Source organism: Balaenoptera ricei, chromosome 9, assembly GCF_028023285.1.
Source record: "Balaenoptera ricei isolate mBalRic1 chromosome 9, mBalRic1.hap2, whole genome shotgun sequence".
In the NCBI taxonomy this organism is placed as follows: Eukaryota; Metazoa; Chordata; class Mammalia; order Artiodactyla; family Balaenopteridae; genus Balaenoptera; species Balaenoptera ricei.
Window position 1 is genome coordinate 14,855,057 of NC_082647.1, and position 24,252 is coordinate 14,879,308.

The following is a 24,252-nucleotide window of genomic DNA, read 5'->3' on the forward strand; positions in this document are numbered from 1 at the left end:
TAAATGAAGCTCAGAAACATGGCAAACCAAACAATATAACGTTTAGGGATACAAAGGTACATGATTATACCACATAAAGAAAAGCAAGGGTTAGATAAATGTCCTTCTTCCATAGCCAACATTCCATAGTCAATGTCCAGGCATAGGCACAAAATCTGAGACCTCAAATAAATTTCATTTGTTCATTAACCTGCTTTGAATTGAGAAAGAACTACAGTTTCTTAATTCAAAAGGACTATTTTATTAATAGAAGTATAGCGCCTATAACAAAGAATTCTATGCCTGTCAGCTCACAGCCACTGCGGAGGTCCAGAGCACCGCACTCAGTCCCCTATTTGCACCATGCTGTGCTTTGTGACTCCAACCCCCCGACCAGGAAAGTTCAGACTGACTCAAAATAATACAACCAGAGTTTTCACCCAAGAATATGGATTGGGATGAGAAATCTGCGGTCAATCTCTGTGTGTAGCTTTTCTGTAATAAAGAAAACTTATCTGCAGATGCACATAAAAGGATAAAAGTGAGATAAGGCGAGAGAGGTAAAGAGAAACAGAGTTAATTCAGATTATCAGTTCCCATTCCTTCCTGGTTGCATTCTTACCCTTAATTCCAGGAAATACCTTTATTCATAGAAAAGAAGTGTTCCTTTTTTTATCTTAAATTGCATCCAGGTTATTTTTTCTATAACTTGCAAGTTGTAAATATTTTTAAAATACATAGTCAAACAAATCATTAAAGGAAGAGTAATCAGGACAGTGAAGGTACTGAAGCCCATTTTGTATGAAGTAAAGAAGGGGACATAATTTGTGAATAAACGCAAAAGGAGAATTAGGACCAATAGGATGGAAAGCACCTGGATTTGGCTCAACATATGCAAGAACTTCCTGATACTGTAATGAAATAAGTTTCTGATCACTGGAAGCATGAAAACTTGCACAATTACTTAGAGGCATTGTAGTCGAGAAGAATCTAGCAAAACATGGATGCTTACACTAGATAATCTTCAAGTAATCTTAAGTTTACGTGCAAACCCCGTGATTCTTTCCATTGGTCTTCATGTCAGTGTGAGCGTATCTGTATAGGTCCATTTCAGGAATAAGAAAATTGAATTATACGTATGTCAGATTATTTGTTGAGGGCAAAGTTGTGTCAGTTGTGGAACTGAGGTTAATTTACCTAGTCCAAGAAGCATTAGAAAACATTATGTCTCATCTAAACCTCTCAATTGATGAAAAGCAATTTTTTCCTGGGGGATCCAACATGCTATGGTTACTAAAGAACATCCTATGGTTTCTAAATATGTACAATACAACTATAAAGCAATTAGTATGCAAAAGTAGCAAACAGAAATCAGTCTCCTTTCAGGTTATAAAACCCCAGATGCAGGTATTATTGTTCCTCCTCTTACCTGGACATTGAGATGTAACTTCTTTAGACGTTTTACCAGTGTTTCTTTATTGCATGGCACAAAAGCTTCAAGGTGGGAGTAGACACCGCTACGAATGACAGGGCCTAGTTCCTGCAGCTGTAACTCAATGCTGACCAAAAACAACAACAAATAAGTAGTACAGAATTTCTTTTAGGTAGTAACAAACAAGCAAGGAGGCAGAGGCAGTGATTCTTTTCTCCTTTTACCTTTCCATGATTTGCTAGACAGTATTTTTCAAGGAAAAAAAAAAAACCCCATAAATCGTAATGCTATAAAAAATTTCAATGAATCTAGTTTAAGAGTAGAACTTACAACCCCAAACAAGATGGCAAATAATTTTTTTGCTTTCTTCTTTTTTTTTTTATTGAGGTATACTTGATTTACAATACTGTGTTAGTTTCACATATACAGGAAAGTGATTCAGTTATATATATATAAATACTTTTTCAGATTCTTTTCCATTATAGGTTATTATGAGATATTTAATATAGTCCCCTGTGCTATACAGTAGGTCCTTGTTGTTTATCTATTTTATATATAGTAGTGTGTATCCTAAACTCCTGGGAATTCCCTGGTGGTCCAGTGGTTAGGACTCCACGCTTCCACTGCAGGCGGCATGGGTTCGATCCTTGGTCGGGGAACTAAGATCCCGCAAGCTGCACGATGCAGCCAAAAAAAACCCCCCAAAAAACCTAATCTCCTAATTTATTCCCCACCCCGCCCAAATAATTTTTTGATGACAGGGGCAAAGTCTACATTTTTGGGTAAAGCACAGGAACTCCATTATTAACCAAAAGCTCACTTCCTCAAAGAGACATCATACTTCCCCTCACCACCCTGCAATTGCTATACTAGAGTCACAGTTTCAATGAATTCTTAGAGTATTTTTTCCTTAAAGGTGTTGGAAAAAATTACAGATTCAGAAGAGGTAAAGCCCTCCTGGCTACACACACAGACTGTTTTACCCTTCTTTGTTTTCCTTATTGTGCCTCCACTGAACTAGATATTTAATAGTTTGTTCAATTTATTCCAGTTCTCCAGTTCCTGCTAAAAGGGTATTTAACCAAACAGTTACTTCAAAAAAAAAAAAAAGGAAGAGTTTGTAATAGCCACCATATTCTCAGCAGGACAAGCCTACTGATAAACAATTGAGGTTTCTTCCAGATGGAAGACAGTATATCTGGCAGTTGCTACTGTAGAAAGATGAGAACAGATGTTAATTTGAAGGTCAAGACCAAACTGCGGCCCTTGGCAACAAACTATGTCCAAATCATCATGTTTTACTACAGAAGAAGGTGCAAACAGACGTAAATATTTTCACAAATATAAGGTGCATCCAAAGATTCAATTAACAGCTTTTGGGGAAGGAAAGAAACCCGCCAGATCAAATGTATCCAACACTTAGAATATACACTGCAATTTCAAAAACAATGAAATGTGGAAAACTATACTCCTTAGAATTGACAGTTGAAAATTCTTGGTATTAGAGAAGCCAAATACAACAAAAGAATAAATAAAAAGAAGTTTAAGCCCTATTAGAGCCAGAGGGTCAAATCAGAGGTTCATATGGAAGGCAATCACTATGGTCATGAGTTCTGTGTACAAACACTTGGTTAAATATTGTGGTTAGATCTTTATTAAAAGTCGAGACTCTGGGTAGGAGGCATTCTAGGCTTGCCCCATTATAAAAGCTTAGTTAAAGCTGAAAATAAAATAGAAACTCCAAGTAGTAAGAGATTCCAAGTAAGAAGAGACTGGCTCAATGACCTACTTATAAAAATTAGTAGTTTCCAAACAGGGGTTAACTCAGAAACAGGAAGTGCTGACTCCCTGCTCCCAAGCCCATAATATTAGGTAAAAATTAGAGAAATGTATTAACCATAGAGGTTACTGACTGTATTGGTCTATCCCAAATATATACAAATTCATATCTGAGAGCAGTTTAAGTACACATCCCTCACACATATACTTTAATATTTTTTTTCCCACTAAGAATTCTAATGTTGTAGTATATGGGGACAATAAAATATACCTGAATAAATTCATGGGAATTACTACCCCAAATAATCATGTCTCATATGCCCTTAGACAATCAACTCAGTCCAGAAAAATAAGGGATGTCTATTCAGGAAAGTGGAAAAAGAAGACAAGGGGGCATAAGAAAGTCACTAAAAGGGAAAAAATTCAACTCTGAACACTAGGGCTCGTAGAATTAGAGGCACACTCTCAGTGAAATAAAAAGCAGATGGGCTCCAAGAAAACTAGAAGTTTCGTTTTAAGACAGACATGGCAGGAATTAACAGAGATGCTTCTTTGAGATGTTATATCCCAAGGATGATTTTTTGATTCTCTCAGGAGAGAAAGAGTTGTCCCCTTACAGAAGAGTAAAATAAAAAAGGACTGTCTCAGTCACAGGAAAAAGACCTGATCTAGAAAACTTAGGGCTCTTAGGTGAAAAAAAAAAGGAGCTAGTCAAATCCCAGATTTTGGAATCTGGGACAGCTCTGATGAGTAATGGTTACACTGTTTATTGAATCTAAGGTTTAAAAGGGAGCTAGGTAAAAGGAGGTGGAACAGACAGGAAGCACCTGCAGGCAGACAGAATCAATCTGAAAACCCCTGGCTAAAATAAAGAATAGGAACAAGAAATTCCTCTGTCTCCATGCTACTAGCATACTAGGTTATGTGTTTTATGAGTCCATGGGGAACAAAATGATTTTTTAAGTACTTCAGGAGAATGAGAGATTGCATCAATTAAAATAGTTATCAAAACCAATAAGCTAATCCATCCTTTATATCTCATGAGAAACTATCTCCATTATATATTTAAAAGACAGGAATCGTAGTATTGGAAACACTGCCTTGTTTCTTTGTATACGATGCTACTGAACCACCAAAAGTAGGCATACATTATTTTCATCACAGAGGAATTTGCTGCTTTTCCCAGGACCACTTCCTTTTTGCCCATTTCTGCTTGTAGCCAATTATATACTCAATTTCTGGAACCATGGTCAAAATTTATAAGCCAACAGGTTTATAAGTACAGCTTATTTGACCACAGTCTTAGAACGTGCAACTTCATTAATGTTAAACTCTAGCTAAGGGTGAAAATTATCACTAATTTAAATACAATTTATATCATAAACCAGCTTTCACCCTTTCCTTTCCAATTTAACATCTGTCTTCTCCACACTGCCTCCGTCCTACCCCACAAAAATGATTCTTCATTAAACCACACTTTCCATTTGGCTGTAAATGTCTGTATGAATTATAATAAACCTCACTGGATACTAATGGAATTATTTTCCCCACATCTGAATCATAGTAGAAGGAAAGTACACCAAATTTAATACAAACAATCAGAACTGTCCCAGAAAGACATTTTCACATAACGTGACAAAGAATGCATTTAAATCTAGGATAATATTCAACCCATACAGCAGTCACTTGCTCTGGCAGTTATAACATTGGAAGATTTGATTATCATAAGGGGTCCTGGAGAACCAATGTATGTAGAAGCATCGTTTTGCTAAGAAACAAATGTTAATCACACATGCTGTGAGGCCAAAAGGGAAGAGCTAATGCATGAGACTAGCCAACCACTCAGCATCTGTACCTCAAAGGCCTACTATATTTTTTAATGACTTCATAAGGTTTAAATAATTTTCAAGGTTTCTTAATCAAAGAAGAAAATTACTTACTCCAGAAGAATATTATTCATATCCTGTGTAAAGAATTTTTTCCTTCCTTCTTCGTCAAAAAGTTTGGCAGCCTAGAGAAACACAAGATTGTCAATATAACTCTCAATAAACACATTACACATTATATGCTTCCATATCTATTTACTTAGAATAAGCTCCTTGAGGGTGGGGCTATGATTAACTACACTTTGTATCCCAGCTTATTACCTGGCATGAGCAGGCAATTAAACAGTGCTGAAACAAAATTTAGCATACATAACATTCTTTCCTGTTATGTCTGTATTTCATTTTTCGGAATTTTCCTAAATTTAAAAAGTTACACAGGGGCTTCCCTGATGGCGCAGTGGTTAAGAATCCGCCTGCCAATGCAGGGGACATGGGTTTGAGCCCTGGTCTGGGAAGATCCCTGGTCCGTGGAGCAACTAAGCCCGTGCGCCAACAACTACCGAGCCTGCGCTCTAGAGCCCGTGAGCCACAACTACTGAGCCCATGTGCCACAACTACTGAAGCCCACGCGCCTAGAGCCCGTGCTCCGCAAAAGAGAAGTCACCGCAGCCGGTTTGCAGGGCAGAAGTTGAGACACAGATGTAGAGAACGGACATATGGACACCAAGGGGGGAAAACTGCGGTGGGGTGGGGATGGTGGTGTGCTGAATTGGGCGATTGGGATTGACATGTATACACTGATGTGTATAAAATTGATGCCTAATAAGAACCTGCAGTATAAAAAAACAAACAAACAAAACAACTAATACTAAACTTTCATTGGGTTATTTGTATGGAAATATGTTAATATAAATGTTTCAGACATTACATGAAATTTCTAAAAATCTTATATGTTCTGGTATAATGTTATAAGTCATAATCCTAGTTATTACCTTAAAATGTATATCTCAGAAATAACTAATTTTCTTGTCAACTGCATTATTATGAACTTTCATCAAATCTTTAACTGTGGTCATTTTTAAGTCTTTTGTCATTTACAGACAGTTCTGGGTGTACTCTGATGCTTTTGCAAATATGTTCCTATAAAAGGCTTTCATCTTTAAGAAATTCATGGAAAAGACTCTGACAAGTACAGGTTTCTGGTAACTGACTGTACTGCTGAACTGAATGAATAAGCATTTTCAGAACTCTAATGAAAAACTGATGAACTCATAAAAGTGCTAACAAAAGATCAAGATAAAAAAAAATTAATTACATGGGACTGAGTGAACTGATGAGGATGAGTATAATTTTTGTGACTTTCTGTCTGAATTAAAAAAAAAAAAAATCCCACAAGGACTCAGAGGTAAAGAATATACAAATCAATTTTCACCGCAAAGTAAAGGAGCTGTTACAGTGGAGGATTACTGGACTGAATGTCAATATTATGACATAGTATGAGTGTGTTTCATGTTTGGTAATTGCAATCATTGTTGCTTTTGTTGTGGTCATCCATGTACAATGCTTGGTGTCAGTCTATTTATCTCTTGTAAAAATAAAATACAGTGTGTGTGTGTGTGGAAAAAAAAAAAAAAAAAGAAAAGGAAGTTAGTGGGCTGCCAGAGATTGTCATTAAGAAGACAGTCACTTTCCTGTATTAAATGGTATGATTAGAAAGTGAAAAAAAAAAACAAAAAAAAAACCAAGGACAGACTGAGAAACTGTCTCAGCCAAGAGGGGCCTGAGGAGACAGGATGACTGAATGTAATGTGGTGTGCTGGATGGGATCCTAGAACAAAAGAAGGACATTAGGGAAAAAGTAAGAAAATCTGAATAAGTGTGGACTTTAGTTAATAAGAATCTATCAATACCGGTTCATTAATTGTAACAAATGTACCATATTAATGTGCAATGTTAATAATAAGGCAAACTGAGACTGGGGTGAAAAAAAAAAAAAAGAGTCTGTTGTTAAATACTGGCTAACAAGAAATAAAGAAAAATTTGTTTTTCAAAAAAAAAAAAAAAAAAAAAAGGGCTTCCCTGGTGGCGCAGTGGTTGAGAATCTTGAGAATCTGCCTGCCAATGCAGGGGACGTGGGTTCGAGCCCTGGTCTGGGAGGATCCCACGTGCCGCAGAGCAACTAGGCCCGTGAGCCACAATTACTGAGCCTCCGCGTCTGGAGCCTGTGCTCCGCAACAAGAGAGGCCACGATAGTGAGAGGCCCATGCACCGCGATGAAGAGTGGCCCCCACTTGCCACAAGTAGAGAAAGCCCTCGCACAGAAACGAAGACCCAACACAGCCATAAAATAAATAAAATAATAAATACTTAAAAAAAAAAAAGTAAAAACTCAGAACCATCTGCTTTAAAAAGCACCAGTCCCATATCCTTAAAAAAAAAAAAAAAAAAAAAGAGAAGTCACCGCAATAAGAAACCTGCGCACTGCAACGAAGAGTAGCCCCCGCTTGCAGCAACTAGAGAAAGCCCGCATGCAGCAATGAAGACCCAATGCAGCCAAAAATAAATAAACTAAATAAATTTATTTTTTAAAAAAAGTTACACATATAAGACTTTTTAGTGCTATGGGTGTCTTGTGTATTTTGAGTATCTATAAGGTTTATCAATTCTTGCTGTGATCTCCAAGATAACAGAAAGCAGATGTCTCATTTTCTACAAGACAATACTGCCCAACAATGTGTCTGATATTCTATATATTATACTCACTACCATGTTTAATCTTCATAACAGCCAGTGACATTGGTATTATAGCTCCCATTTTACAAACAAGGAACCTAAATCTTACAGAAGTTACATGGTATGCCCCCAAATCACACTGCTAGTAAGTGGTGAATCCAGGACTCAGACCAGAAGCTTTCTGACTTCAACTGTACAACACTGTCACCCTGTACAAAGATACTCAGTTTACTGCAGCCAGTCTGGGTTCTACCTAATTACTAACAATGAAAAAATTAGCCACAGTCATTATCAAGGGATAAGCAACAATTAATTCAATGAGGATAAGAATATTTTCATCACTGTGTTTGTCACCTTAACCAGTTTACCAGAAACAAAGAGTATGCAAACCAAGACACTGTACCATAAGCAAAATTTACTGGGGAAATCACAAAAGGTAGTTTATCTTGAGATGCCCAAGATGTAAAACATCGAGAGGCCTGCTCCAATAATCTGAGCAAGCCACATGCTGACTCTGTCAGTCGGTAGATTGATAATTTTACATTGTTTGACAACATCACATTCTGTAAATAGAGGAGGACAATTTCTGAGATGTGCCTCAGTGCTTCTTAGAAAGGATGAAGACTGGGTATGTGTAGGGAGAAGAAATATAGGAAGAAAGCCAGAATGGAAACTAAACTTCAAGAAAGAGAATCAAAAGAAGTCAAGAGGCTGAACAGTGCAAGATATGTTACAAAGTGAGAAAAGAGCAACAAGAAGAAAGTCCTTATCAGACAGATAGGAGCATTTTAGGCAACAATGAATTCTCATCTCCTGAAGAAAAAAATACCATCTCCTATTTCAAAGAAAAAAATACAGAGAATTCACAGATACTAATAAGTGAAATGAATCTTCTTATTGATAATTTCCTAGTAAGAGGTTAGGAAGTAGCTGTTCTAATCCTAGCATGGCTACTACAGAAAGAGTTTTAGTATATGAGATATAACAGCACCTTACAAGATTGAAACACACTCATTACTAATCAGTTCTGTTTATTAAGTGAAAATGAATGGCATACAACACAGTGGACGGAGGGCAAGTTATAAAGCATGATGGTCCTGCCTTTAAATCCTGACTTTGCATCAAGCCTCACCCATTTAAAAATTATGTGGCCTTGGGAAATTCCTTTAACCTTTCTGAACCTTAGTTTCCGCATCTATTAAATGGAAGAATACTACCTACCTCACAGAATTGTTGAAGGATTAGACTACACAGTATATACAGTATTCTAAGCCCAGTCAGGGCACTGTCTCCTGAACAATAAGTGATGTCTTGTGAAGCTGTGGGTCCCAGGAGCACTGCACTCAATACAAGGTATAGGTTTTTGCTAAATAAATAATAGCTGTTATTATTAATTATATATTGAAAAACCTGGATTACATCCCTAGCACTTTTTATTTAAAACATAAAAGAAACTAAGGATTTAAGGGGCAACATGGGACAGCAAAAAGCATGTACTATTGAGTCAGGTGAACTCCTGTGTTTAAATTCGGGCTCCACCAGTTACTAGTTGTGTGGACTGACCAAGCTATTTAACCTACCTCCACTTAAGTTTGTTAACCATAAAAAGGAAATAATACCTACACTTCATACATAAAGTGGTTAAGAATAGTAAATAAAAAACCTATTTGATTAATAAAATGATTGTATACTTTTCAAAAAATAAGCACAGAAAATAACAAAAGAATGAAAAACAAAGGAGGGGGAGGGAACAATAAAACAGAATATAAAAGAAAATGACAGAATAAAGATGAATTATATCATTATCATTATAACAGCAGTAGGTAAGATAAAATTTTAAAGAGAAAATCTTAAAAAATACTCAGATGAGGTCGATAAACAAATTTCCATTTACATGCTGTCTATAAGAGAAAGAGCTAAAATAAGTCAAAAAATAAAAGAATTCAAAAAAAAAAAAAGAGCTAAAATGAAGGTAAATGATGGGAAAAGCTATACCATGCAAAAATAAAGAAAAAGGAGTCTACAGTAAAATCAGACAAAACTGAATTCGAGGTGAAAAGCATTAATAGCACAGAAAGGGTCACCTTCAAATGATAAATATCACAACAGTGATCTAGCCATCAAGAATTTTATGGGCCAACAAACAATAAAGCATAGAAATAAACAAAGCAGAGGACTTCCCTGGTGGCGCAGTGGTTAAGAATCCACCTGCCAATGCAGGGGACACGGGTTCAAGCCCTGGTCCGGGAAGATCCCTCATGTCACGGAGCAACTAAGCCCGTGCGCCACAACTACTGAAACCTGCGTGCCACAACTACTGAAGCCCACGTGCCTAGAGCCCATGCTCTGCAACAAAGAGAAGCCATTGCAACGAGAAGCCCACACACTGCAATAAAGAGTAGACCCCACTCGCCGCAACTAGAGAAAGCCCGTGTGCAGCAACAAAGACTCAATGCAGCCAAAAAAAATTAAATAAATAAAATAAAAATAGCTCATGAGTAAAATAAAAGATAGTTAGAAGTAAATGACAGTGAAAATCTTACCAAAAAAAGTAAAAAGAAAAGAAACAAAGCAAAAACTATGGTAAATACAAGTTATAACCTAAGAAACACTGGCAATGAGATACTTGAGCACAACTCTCTAAGTCCTGAACTAATAAATAAAGTACCTTAAAATAAGTAAAAATGTAAGAGAATTTAATAAGCCACAACCTCAGAAGAAATGCTAAAGAACAAAAACAGAAAAAAGAATAGAACTGATAAACAGAATCCATGAGTCAGTTGTTGGAAAAATTAGATAAATCTCTCGCTTCCCTAATGAGATATTTAAAATTCAGAAAGAGTTAAGAGAAATAAATACAACATAGAGAATAAATTTAAAATGTGATTTAAATGGTTACTATAACCTTAGAAGAAAGAAACAAGTTGTAGAATAGTCCATACATTATACTTCGACTAACAATTATTTTTAATAACAACATATTTGCAAATGCATGGATTAAAATCCAGAAAAATAAGTAGTTTAATAGTGGTTATCCCTGCTGGGGGTGGGGAATGTCTGATTATGGGGTATCTTTCCCTAAGTATAAAATACAATTTAGGGAGTTCCCTGGTGGTCCAGTGGTTAAGAATCTGCCTTCCAATGCAGGGGATAAGGGTTCGATCCCTGGTCAGGGAACCAAGATCCCACATGCCTCGGGGCCACTAAGCCCGCACCGCAACTAGAGAAGCCCGAGAGCCACAATGAAGACCCAGTGCAGCCAAAAAAAAAAAATTTATATTGAGCGTATGGCTTCTGTAATCAGGAAAAAAAAAAAAAAAAAAAAGAGGACTAAAACATGGCATGGGTTCAAACAAACATGCTAAAGTAATAAAAAAAGGGCATTTTAAGCAAGGCTTGAAACATTTTAAGTCAAAATTATATTTCCCTGAGATTAAAGGGAGAAGTGTACTGACATACCTGGATTTGCAGCTAGTTAAATAAAGATTACGTACCCAAGTCAATCGGGAGAGGAATCTACTGTGAAATGCTAAAATCTCAACTCTTAAAAGTTTGTCTAGTGAGAACACAATGTTTGCTTACTAAAGCTGCTGATTAGCTGGTAAGGACTAGCTGGTAAAATGGATTGTAGAATAACTAGTTGTTAACATAGTTGGGACCAAGTTCAAGTACACTTCTGCATTGTTACTATTTGTTCCTACCTTTCTTCTATTTTCTTTACATGACTATGTATGTATTTATGAAACCTATGCAGAAAAATATTTATAAAGTGAGATAATAAAACAACCAACTGTTATCCATGTTGTAACTATATTTAAAAGAAAAAGGCTATGCATAGAGCCAATGCTTAAAAGGAAGTATAGAAAATAAAGTTACTTATAAGTAGTTAGGATTATAGGTTATTATTTTTGCCTGAAAGTAATTATTGTTATGTTTGTGCAGCAAACACAACACAAGAAAATGATCACACTTACTACGCGGAGGTCTTCGATACGTTTTTCAAGAAGGACAGGCAGACCCTCTGGGAGTGTAGGTACCACCTTGGGCATAACTTGAGAGGCATAGGTTGGCTGGGTGGTGTTTCCATTCTCTCCTCCTGACTCAGAGAGGGGGCTACCATTAGAAGCAGCATCCAGTAATCTGTCAAAGTCGAAATCATCTAGCATCTCTAGGGCATTTTCAGCTTCCTGAAATAGTTCATGTTCATTTGTGCTAACAAAAATGGGGAGGTCCGGATCAGCACTATTCAGATTTAAGTCCGAGACATCATTTCCCAATGCCACAGCAGCAGAGGGGGTTTTATTCAGAGAGGAGGTTGAGAAGTTCACTGGGACTTTAGGGTTAGACTCCTTCCTTAACGCATCCTTCTCTTTTTGAAATTTTCTTATCATGGCAGCTAGAGAAAGAGAATCTTTATAACGTTTCTTCTTTTTTTCAGATTTGTGTGAATTTAGAGCCACAACTCTGTGAAGAAAAAAGTGATCAGTTAGGCTATGTATGATTTTAAAGGTTAAAACCCCAAGTAAATAAGCAGGCACAGAATTAAAATAATCATTTGATAGGTGAGGAAGCAAATTTGTTACTAAATTACACTTTTACAATGGCATCTTCATCATCATCTGGATTGTCACTTATGAAAGGCAGATAGGTGAATGGCCATTAGAGTGAAGAAAATGAAAGCAATAACGTCAACAGAAATAAACAAAACTGAATAGAGCTCTGGTTTATTAAGTATACGAAGTTAGGGAATTCCCTGGCGGTCCATTGGTTAGGACTCCTTACTTTCACTGCCAAGGATGCAGGTTCAATCCCTGGTCGTGCGTCTAAGATCCCGCAAGCCCCTCGGCGTGGCCAAAATAAAAAAAATAAAAGAAAATGAAAGTATACGAAGTTAAACTTACTACTCTTTTTGGAATGTTCATTCTTTAGCACATCTATAAAGTAGGCACCTAAAGAATTAACGAAGTAAAGAAATGCACTTTTGCTGAAAACAGAGTTGATTACAACCAGAGAAACCTACATAGTACACCTTCAAACTGGTACCCCAGGTGGTTTGTGCTACAAACTGCCAAAGAAATGCAAAATGTCTGTGTCAATCTGTGAGCCTTCATTCATCACCATGTCTTCTATCCAGACCCTATTTTATCTGCTACTACCTTCTGATCATTTTTCACTTTCCATTCTAGGAACAGCCTTCTGAGGCTTTCGGATAGATCCGTGTAATTTTCAATGACAACTTTCTCCCTATAGGGACTAAGAGGAAAGGGTGGTCTCAGTTTAGCTATCACCTTCTCTAAAAAATCTTTTCTAAATTTTATGGCTTATATGCTTCCACGTGCACTACAGAACCTACAAGGTTATTAGTGCCTTACAGGTAGGCCAGTGTTTCATTTACTGTTATATATCCAAAACCCAGACAGTGTCTGGTACACAGTAAGCACTTAGTAAATATTTGCTGAATGAAATCAGTTACAAATTTGAGAAAATGATAAATTCAATAAAAGGCATTACTTACAGTTTTTGTTCATAAAAAGTTTACTTGTAAATAATGAACATTTAAAACAACCAGTAGTAATATTTTTTTTTCTTAATAATTTCTTAATGACTCAGGGATCACTATAATCTCATGTTTAGGAGGGGATAAATACCTCCCTACATCAACTCTGGGGATACTGAGAGCCCCAAATTCAGATGTACCTTCTCTGCTAAGGAGGGAAGGAAAATCCAGCCTCTCACAAGTTTTTGTCCCTTGACTCTACAAAAAAAGCCATAGAGAAGTAGAGACAAATGGTAGCTTTATGACTGCAAGGTACAAACATTTATTCTTAAAAAAAAAGTCTTTTTTTTTCTTTTCTTTTTCTTTCTTTCTTTTTTTTTCGTGGTTGTGCCTCACGGTTTGCGGGATCTTGGTTCCCCACCAGGGATCAGGAATTTCACCCAGACCCCGGCAGTGAACGTGTTGAGTCCTAACCACTGGACCGCCAGGGAATTCCCTCTTATGACTTAATAAGGCTTTTGAGAAATTCTACTTGGTTTTTTAGAGGCCATATCATTATCTAAAGTCACAAGCGTTAAGAATAGCTAAATAAAATCAATGACTTTTAAAAAATATTAAAACGACCATAAATCGCTTATACAAAGACTACCGCCAATTGTCAATCCCCAGGCATCTAAGCTCAGTTTTAGTACAAAAAAATTAAAATAACATGTTCAATGTTTGTACCATCTTTTCAAACTGGTTCTTGTTGATAAAATGTTGTAATGAGCAAAATACTTAACAAATTTGTAAATGTGATCTAAAACACCTTAATCTCTAAGATGACTTCTACTTATTAATAAATACAATATTATTAAAATATAAGTTAATAGGTCACTGACATTTATAAATACTGTATTAAATTAGACCCAGCTAAGCTGAACTAATTAATGCTAAATATATCTTTCTAAAAGGAGAGTCTGTCATGCTACAACACTAGTTCCCTCATTATGTCTAATTTCACATACCCCAGTTGTTTCGGTACTTTTTTCCTTGGCTTCTTCTCCTTTTCCCCTTCCTCTTTCCGCTTCCGCTTCTTCATCTCAATATCATCTTCTTTCATTTTGGGAATCTACAAAATGATTAAATGCATAACTTACCTAAGTATTACTGCTTTACTCTCTGATGTTATCAATCCAGCACCAGGGCAAGTGGTTTTTCTCAAATTTCACAGTGCATTAGAATTGCTTGTTAAATATGCAGATTCCCTGGGTCCATGAGAACTCCCACCCCTGGTTTTGGTTCAGTTAAAGGTTTGGTAGAGCCTTTTAATCTGCATTTTTAACAAACATTTTAGTGATTCTGGTACAAATATGTCTTTGGCTCACACTTCAAGGAACGCTTATCTAAGGACATTCTATTCATTTCCCAAATACAATATATATATATTCTATAAAATTTGCTTTACATCTTAGGAAGAGTAACAGCTGTTAACAGTCATTTCCATATCAAGTCTTAACGTATCCTAGAACCTCAACCTTATCCAGAAACAGATTATCAGACTAGATATGGAGAGAGAAGTTTTAAAAGAAAGTATTAGAATTATATTAGAATTATAATAGAATTATAATAGAATTTTATGATATAAAAATAAATTTCCCCATATCTATATAATTTTACTTTTAAGCATGTAATTAACTATAAATGCATTAAACAATGGTTAGCATTTTACTTTTCCTTATATTCACAGCTGTAAAGTACAAGTAAAAATCAAAAAATATATCCTTTTAATTGAATGCTCTTATTACTGTTGCAATGTTGGATAAACTCACTTTGGGTGGCTTGTGCTTTTGGTTGTCTGTAATATCTTCTTCTTCAGTATCTGAAGCTTGGCGAAACTGGAGAGTGCCAGTGTTGATATAAAAGCCTCCATATTTTGTTGTTAGAGAAGCAGGAACTAATTCGTCATACTAGATTTAAAAAAAAGGCTTCAGATATATCTTATTATCTTTAATTCTATAAATATGTCAAAGAAATTCAATCACCATGTCAGAATCTTCCTTAAACCTTAACTGCAAAACTAACTGCAATGAGGATGTTTGTGAATAAATAAAGAGAAAGTTACTATCTGGAACAGAAATGAGCTCTGATCATTCAATATTTAAGAAATGAACTTCTGGAATACTGAAGCAGATTCTAAATATATCATATGCTGAGAAAAATTTAAGGATCACTGCTATTCTTAATGACAAATGATTCTGATGAGAAACTGAAACAAGTTAAAACAAATGACTGAATGTCCAGGCAACAAATGAACTTCATTTCTTACCATATTGGTATATAATTTTATTCATAAAGAGATTATAAAAAATAAAAGGTTATTTCTTCGGCCTTAGCTCTAAGCTTTTAAGTAGGGAATATTTTTTAAACATATAAAAGAAAAATAGCATATATATATGTTTTAAAGGGAAGTAGAAAAAGAACTGCCCTGTTCGGTAAGCATACACCGAGGGCCCATAATGAGCCAGGCACTTTGCTTCGAAAAAGAGACTCAGATTGCCTAAATCAGTCTGAATGTCCTCTAAGCCTGGATTTTAAGGTTTATCATTATCTCACCTGATGAAGATGAAGAAAAGCAATCATTAAATGGAAGGCCAGTCTTAACTAAACGAAGATGTTCATGGCAGAAGAGAAAAAAAGGAACTACTTATCTAACAAAAGCAAGATACCTGCTACCTGGGTTCCCCAGAACTCTACTTAAGGGTTTTCTTCATATTACATAATTAGTCTTTAAGAAAGTCATATTTGTAAGGAAAATTCTTTGCCATAGGCAAAAAATATACAGAACATGTTAGTTACTCTAAAAATATTAAGGCTAAGTACAAAAGTTGTGATTTTAACCTGTATCATTTTAAATTACGTGGAAAATGGAAAAAGAAAGAATGTACATTTAATCATATTGAATCAAAAAGGAATGAAGTTAGAAAAAGAAAAAGAAAAAAGGAATGAACTGCTTTCTTGTTGCTCCACTTGAGGGGCTACTACTGTACAAAGACCTACAGGCAAGACCTTCAGAAAGGGCCCCGTACTATCTGCGAGTAAATGAGCGATGTGAGGAGTAAAGGATGAAAAGTGAAAAGGCTCTGTAGTCATTATTTTGAAAATGTGTAACTTTGATAAGATAAATACACCTGTACTTTCTGCTTACATATACTTGTATACTGCTTTATAATTTTCAATGCTTCTTCATATAAATTATTTCACTTGATGGCCTCCTGATACCCTTTTGAGGCAAGGAAAGTAAATATTCCCATTTTATAAGTGAAAACCAAACTCAGAGAGGTTAAGAACCTTGCCAGAGTACTTTTATTAGTTTATGGCAGAGTCACTGACTGCTTCCCAGCCCATCCACTGTACCAAGCAGCATCTCATGTGGAAAACACACCCAACACCAGGTTCCCAGGCAATGTGGATGTGTTCAATGTCTGTCTTCTTCTGCAGTATTCTGCTGAGCTTTCCCTATCAGGACACTTTTCAGGAGAACAAACTCTTTATGCATATTTGATTTAGCCTTTGTTTTTTTTTTTTTTTTTTTCAAATTTAACTGGGTGGACTGTAGTTTTATTCGCTAAATCTGGCAACCACACTAAAGTGACACAACCAGTAAGTGACAGAGCAAGGATTAATACACAGCCTCCACTGCACTGTGAATTATAAATGTGCCAAGCATTTTTTTGGTAAGGTACAGGAAATATTCTGTTTTTTTTTGTTTGTTTGCTTTTATTGAGGTAATATTGGTTTATAACCTTACATAAGTTTCACATGTACATTATATTTCTACCTCTGTATCATTTAGCCTTTTAAGTACAATGTATTAAGAGGCAATGGATCACTGAACTTGAGAATCAGATTTACTAGATCCTTTGCCAACAACTAGCTATTGTGACCCAGAGTAAATCACTTAACATCAATACTTCAGGGTTGTAAAACAGGAACAATATTACTTACTTCACAAAGTTCTAGTGAAATTTAAAAGAGATAACCTAAATAAAAGCATTACTCATGTCTGGTATTATTATTATTTCTCAATAACAAAAACATTTTCTTTTGGTCTTTTAAAAATTTGGCAGCATAAGTGTTAGACTAAAAATAATCTTCAAAAGCATTTATTTTCAGATATTATAGTAGTGAGTAGTATACAATTCTGAAAGTTAATTAGAACCAGATTATTATCACTCTCTATCGAATAATATATGAACAGTGAAAGCCTACTGGTGGGAATTCCCTGGAGGTCCAGTGGTTAGGACTCCACGCTTTCACTGCTGAGGGCCCAAGTTCAATCCCTGGTCGGGGAACTAAGATCCCACAAGGCGCGTGGCACAGCAAAAAAAAAAAAAAAAGCCAACTGGCAATACAATCATTTAAAAAAACAGAGAATCATTTGGTTGGCTCGTAAGTGTTTTATGTCTGAATTATTGAATTATAATGAGAACCAAATAATCTATTAAGGACAATGATACAAAATTATTTTGCAAGTCAATAAACAACCTGTGCTTTAGTTCAATTTCCTCGTATAAAACAGGGACCTAACTTGTCCTATAAATGTCAGTAATTGTATAACTTATATAACTTATACCTATAAAATTTATCCTTATTTATTAGAGCAGTGGCTTTCAAATTTTCTTCACCACAACCCAAGTGGAAAATATACTACACATCAAAAGCCAGTGCATGGTACAAACACACAAACATAATAAAAATCACATAATGTACCAGTGGTTTCCTGTTAACAGCTCCTATTCTATTCTATTTTATTCTCTTTAAAAATGCTGGCCACAGTCTCTAAACTGATACACAGGTCCAATTATGGGTTATAAAAATCTGTTTGAAAAACACTTTATTCAAATATTTGGAATGCTACAAAGGAAAATATTAAAAATGCTATTTATGAAAGGCTACATACTATATGATTCCAACTATATGACATTCTGGAAAAGGCAAAACTATGGAGACAATAAAAAGATTAGTGGCTGCAGGTGTTAGGGAGGGATGAATAGGCAGAGCACATATTTTTTTAGGGCTGTGAAACTATCCTGTGTGACAGTATAATGGTGGGTACATGTCATTACACATTTGGTAAAACCCACAGAATGTACAACACTAAGAGTAAATCCTAAGGTAAACTATGGACTTTGGGTGATGATGCGTCAATGTAGGTAGTAACTAGTATACCACTCTGGTGGGGGAACGCTGGTAATGGAAGCTGTGTTGTGAGGGCAGGGAGTATATGGGAAATTTCTGCACCTTCCATTCAATTTTGCTGTGAACCTAAAACTGCTCTAAAAAAATTAAGTTTACTAATTTTTTAAAAATATTTATTTATTTATTTATTTGACTGTGCAGGGTCTTAGTTGCGGCATGTGGGATCTTTTCTTTTTTTTAGTTTGGCATGCGGGATCCCTAGTTCCCTGACCAGGGATTGAATACAGGCACCCTGCATTGGGAGCCCAGAGTCTTAACCACTGGATCACCAGGAAGTCCCAAGTTTATTAATTTTTAAAAAATTCTATTTATGTAAGCCTGAGTACATGGAATGTCCATTTATATATGGCTGAGTTCCCTCTTGGGTTACTTAGAATTCAAAAATCTACTTTACATATAATGTTAACACCAGTACCAATGCTTTAAACTTGCATTATGCTTTTCAGCATGTCATTATCTTGAGTCTCAGAGTACAAATTCTGCTGGGCAAGCCAGTCATAACAGAGAAAACTGGGTGACGCTAAAATAAAAGACTTGCTCCTGGTCCACAGTGAATTAGAAACCAAGTGAGGTCTAGAATCTAGGACTTTAGACTTGAATGCCAAATCAAGGTCAAGACTGCTGAAAACATTCCATGCCCTAACCTACAAAAAGGCTGACAACATTTTTGGTAACAGGAAATCCTCTCTACTCCAAAGGCACTGTCAACATTTTATTTCTATAGACTAGGCCTGTAAACCAGTTTATCTCAGGACACCAAAATAACACAGGAGTATGACAGGGTGTCCCACACGCCTCACGCTGGAAGTCCTGCCTGTCACTCTCCTACCCCTGTATGCCTTGTCATCATCTACACAACCAAGCACTGCAGTCACAGTAAAAAGAGGCACTAATTTGTGGGTAGTATAACAGCGACCTTAGTGTCACTTTCTGTATATCCTAAGTAATCACTGAACACTGCAGAGGATATAATCCAGGGATTATACACTGAGAAGAATGTAAGAACATGTACCTTACCGACCCACCTAACAAGACATGCCTTTACTTATTTGCTGTGTGATCAATGGACTGCTGTAGTCCTGAAATGCTCTCCTGAATTCCTCTTCCTTTTATAAGAGAAAGAGGATTCCAGTGCACAAGCTGTAGGGCTTGATCAAAACAGACAGTGGTAAGGCCTGGCATTCAATTATTGCCACTGTAGTAAGGTTTGGCAGCAATAAAAATATTAAGTACATTTTAAAGACATCTGCCAGATTAACTTCAACCCAAGAGCTCCAGTCTTCAAGATCACGTGGTTCTTATCTGGAAGTCATTTCAAAATATACCTGCTCAAGTTTGGGAATATCAATAAAAATTCAAGATGTAAATAACCTTTGATCAATAAATCCCACTGCTAGAAATTTATCCTACACATATATTTGTACTCTGTAATTACCTTCATACATACTCAAGTACAAACAGAGAAATGTATACAGATGCTCAACTATTTGTAAGCGCATAAAACTGGAAACAATTTAGATGTATATTGAAAGGGGATTAGTTAGTAAAAACACTTGCTGAAACATTCACTTTTTCCTTGAATTCTACTATCCAAGTAAAGAATTGCTGCTATATTAAAGATACGTTACTCACAGCCTCTGAATTATCAATAAATGGATCTGTCTCATCATAGCCAAAGCCTATATCGATTAAATCTTGTAGCCGATCCTTCCGGTGTTTACGGGGCTTCCCACCCTGTGAAGAACAGATATGTTAGACTGATTCAGTACTCATGCTGTTTCCATAAAATTAAAAAACACCTGTTAGAAAATAAACAAATCGGACCTAATGAAACTTAACATCTTTGGCACAGCAAAGGAAACCGTAAACAAGACGAAAAGACAATCTTCAGAATGGGAGAAAATATTTGCAAATGAAGCAAATGACAAAGGATCAATCTCCAAAATTTACAAGCAGCTCATGAAGCTCAATATCAAAAAAACAAACAACCCAATCCAAAAATGGGCAGAAGACCTAAACAGACATTTCTCCAAAGAAGATACACAGATCGCCAACAAACACATGAAAGGATGCTCAACATCACTAATCATTAGAGAAATGCAAATCAAAACTACAGTGAGGTATCACCTCACACCAGTCAGAATGGCCATCATCAGAAAATCTACAAACAATAAATGCTGGAGAGGGTGTGGAGAAAAGGGAACCCTCTTGCACTGTTGGTGGGAATGTAAACTGATACAGCCACTATGGAGAACAGTATGGAGGTTCCTCAAAAAACTAAAAATAGAACTACCATATGACCCAGCAATCCCACTACTAGGCATATACCCTGAGAAAACCATAATTCAACAAGAGTCATGTACCACAATGTTCATTGCAGCACTATTTACAATAGCCAGGACATGGAAGCAACCTAAGTGTCCATCGACAGAGGAGTGGATAAAGAAGATGTGGCACATATATACAACGGAATATTACTCAGCCATAAAAAGAAATGAAATTGAACTATTTGTAGCGAGGTGGATGGACCTAGAGCCTGTCATACAGAGTGAAGTAAGTCAGAAAGAGAAAAACAAACACCATATGCTAACACTTATATATGGAATCTAAAAAAAAAAAAAATGGTTCTGAAGAACCTAGGGGTAGGACAGGAATAAAGACACAGACCTAGAGAACGGACTTGAGGACACGGGGAGGGGGAAGGGTAAGCTGGGATGAAGTGAGAGAGTGGCATGGGCATATATACACTACCAAGTGTAAAACAGATAGCTAGTGGGAAGCAGCTGCACAGCACAGGGAGATCAGCTCGGTGCTTTCCACCTAGAGGGGTGGGATAGGGAGGGTGGGAGGGAGATGCAAGAGGGAGGTGGTGATATGGGGATATATGTATACGTATAGCTGATTCACTTTGTTATACAGCAGAAACTAACACAATGTTGTAAAGCAATTATACTCCAATAAAGATGTTAAAAATAAATAAATAAATAAAACTAAGAACAACAACAAAAAACCTGTTAGAAGAATTTCTAAATGATTTCTGTAGATTAATTCCCCTCAGGAGGTTGAATTTAAGTTCCCTCACACCTTGAATGTAAGTTGTACCTAGGGACTTACTCCCAAAGAGTACAGTATGACAAGGAGGAGACAAAGTAACTTTACAGTGAAAAACCTAACATTACTCAGCCAGGCGATCAAGGTCGACATCAACAGTGATACGTCATGTTGATAGCATTACCCTTGACATGATGAGACACAAATGGCACTTTACCTTTGTGGTCTTCCTCTCAAAAGCCTATAACCTCAGCTGTAGGCTAACCACAAGATAAACATCATGACAAACTAAACCACAAGAAAAACACCAAACTAAACTGAGGGACATTCTACAAATAACTGACCAGTATTCCTCAAAGCTGTCAAGATTATCAAAAACAAAAATCTGAAAAACTGGCATAGTCTAGATAAGCCTAAGGAGACATAATAACTAAATGTCATCTGGTATCCTGGTTGGGATCCGGGGACTAAAAAAGGACATTAGGGGAAAAATAGTAAAATTTGAATAAAACACAGCGTTAATTAACAGTAATGTACCAATGTTGGTTTGTTAGTTGTAACAAATCTACTCTACAAATATGAGATGTTACAGGGGAAAGTGGATGAGAACTATATGGAAACTCTTTGTATTTTCTTTGCAAATTTTCTGTAAATCCAAACTATTCTTAAAATTATTTTTTTAATGTCCTAGATTTATTTATACACATAGACATACAAGAAAATAAAAAATGAACGCATGCAAAAACTGGTGAAATCTGCATGACTTTCCTTTGGTTTCAATTCCCATAGTGCATGTCTCTCAATGCAAAGTGTCACTGATTCTAATTGGTGAAAGATGGCTGAGTTTTGTGCAACATGGCTCTTAAATGAAAGCAAATTGTTTCATCTTATTTCCACGTAAAGAAATGATCTTTGGGCTTCCCTGGTGGCGCAGTGGTTGAGAGTCTGCCTGCTAATGCAGGGGACACGGGTTCGAGCCCTGGTCTGGGAAGATCCCACATGCCGCGGAGCAACTGGGCCCATGAGCCACAGCTACTGAGCCTGCGCATCTGGAGCCCGTGCTCCGCAACAAGGGAGGCCGCGATTGTGGGAGGCCCGCGCACCACGATGAAGAGTGGACCCCGCTCGCCACAACTGGAGAGGGCCCTCGCACAGAAACGGAGACCCAACACAAGCAAAAAATAAAAATAAATAAATAAAATAAAAATTAATAAAAAAAAAAACAAACAAAAACAAATGATCTTTTCCAGTGTTCACGTGACAAAAACAAATATGATGGACTTACTGAGAAAAGTCTCCAACATGGTACCATTTACTTTCTAACTAATTTGTAAAGGTAATTCTGACTAAATGCTATATTTGTATTGCATACTGATGTTAAAAAACCTAATCCCCATAACTATGAGTCCAGTGTATGTTTTTCAATGAAAAAACTTTTACTATACCATCACCACCAAGAGGGTCATTTCGGTGTGAGATAAGTAACGGCTCTCATGTTTTTAGATTTTACAAGTTCCGAAAACAATTTTGGAGACCAACACAGGGTGGCAACCCTTTTATTTTGCTAAACAAGACCACTGAAGGCATAATCTCAGAATAAGAACAATTCTTCTCAGGAGACACCAACTGGCAACTTAAACATACCTACACACACATACACACATGCGCGCACACACACACAAAACGTATGTATATGCTTAAATGCAACACATAAATAAAGTGTCCTTGTTTTTTTCATATGCTAGGTCTGCAAGCTGGAACTCTTACACTAGGTTACAGAATTACAGTGAGAGTAAGAAGTAAGGAAAGGAAAAAGATATTTCTATGTTAGAAGTTATTCTACCAAGAAAAAGTAACACACAAGCAGTTAAACACACGAGGGAATGTTTCGCCCAAAAAGGAGAGAGAGAGTTCTAATAATATAAAAATCCACAGACAAAAACTAATGAGGGGGGCTTCCCTGGTGGCGCAGTGGTTGAGAATCTGCCTGCCAATGCAGGGGACACGGGTTCAAGCCCTGGTATGGGAAGATCCCACATGCCGCGGAGCAACTAGGCCCGTGAGCCACAATTACTGAGCCTGCGCGTCTGGAGCCTGTGCTCCGCAACAAGAGAGGCCGCGATAGTGAGAGGCCCGCGCACCGTGATGAAGAGTGGCCCCCACTTGCCGCAATTAGAGAAAGCCCTCGCACAGAAACGAAGACCCAACACAGCCATAAATAAATAAATAAATAAAATTAAAAAAAAAAAAAACAAACAAACTAATGAGGAGGACTACCCTGTCACATATTAAATATATGTAAAGTTATAGGAGTTAAAATAGATATGACAGGAATACAAGAATGAATTTAATATGAAAGAGGCAACATTACAGCTCAATGGAGAGCAATTAATAAATAAATGGAATTAAAGTAAGACACCAATTTCATCTATCAAATTATAAACTTTTAAAATTCTGGCAAGATGGAGAAGAAACAGGACTGCTCAAACACTGCTGATAAGAGTATACCAATAAAACTCTTGGAAAGCGATCTGAAAGCATCTGCCAAGAAATTCTGCCATACACTTACATTTTCTTCTTTTGTCTCTACTATGTTTTCCAAAATTTCTATGAAGTATTAATGCCAAAATGGAAATATACTAAAATTAGTTTTAAAACTCTTCATCATATTTGACTCAATAATCCTACTAAGTTACATATCTTATTTTGAACTA

At 36.4% G+C, this 24,252-nt stretch overlaps 1 protein-coding gene across 9 annotated transcripts in view; it reads right to left on the reverse strand.

Annotated features, from left to right (window-relative positions):
* Nucleotides 1-24,252, reverse strand: part of UBN2 (ubinuclein 2) — an 88,632-nt gene that overhangs the window by 42,368 nt on the left and 22,012 nt on the right. For 8 of the 9 annotated variants that reach the window (XR_009504959.1, XR_009504961.1, XR_009504960.1 and 5 more), the window contains exons 3-8: nucleotides 20,120-20,221; nucleotides 15,058-15,195; nucleotides 14,254-14,357; nucleotides 11,724-12,213; nucleotides 5,131-5,201; nucleotides 1,409-1,538 (exon numbers count right to left, since the gene is read on the reverse strand). Coding sequence is in view for 4 of the 9 variants with exons in the window: in XM_059933256.1 (XP_059789239.1) it covers nucleotides 1,409-1,538; nucleotides 5,131-5,201; nucleotides 11,724-12,213; nucleotides 14,254-14,357; nucleotides 15,058-15,195; nucleotides 20,120-20,221 (1,035 nt within the window). In the remaining 5 variants the exon portion in view is untranslated. The remainder of the gene's footprint in view (nucleotides 1-1,408; nucleotides 1,539-5,130; nucleotides 5,202-11,723; nucleotides 12,214-14,253; nucleotides 14,358-15,057; nucleotides 15,196-20,119; nucleotides 20,222-24,252) is intronic. The other variant, XM_059933257.1, reaches the window with a different exon arrangement.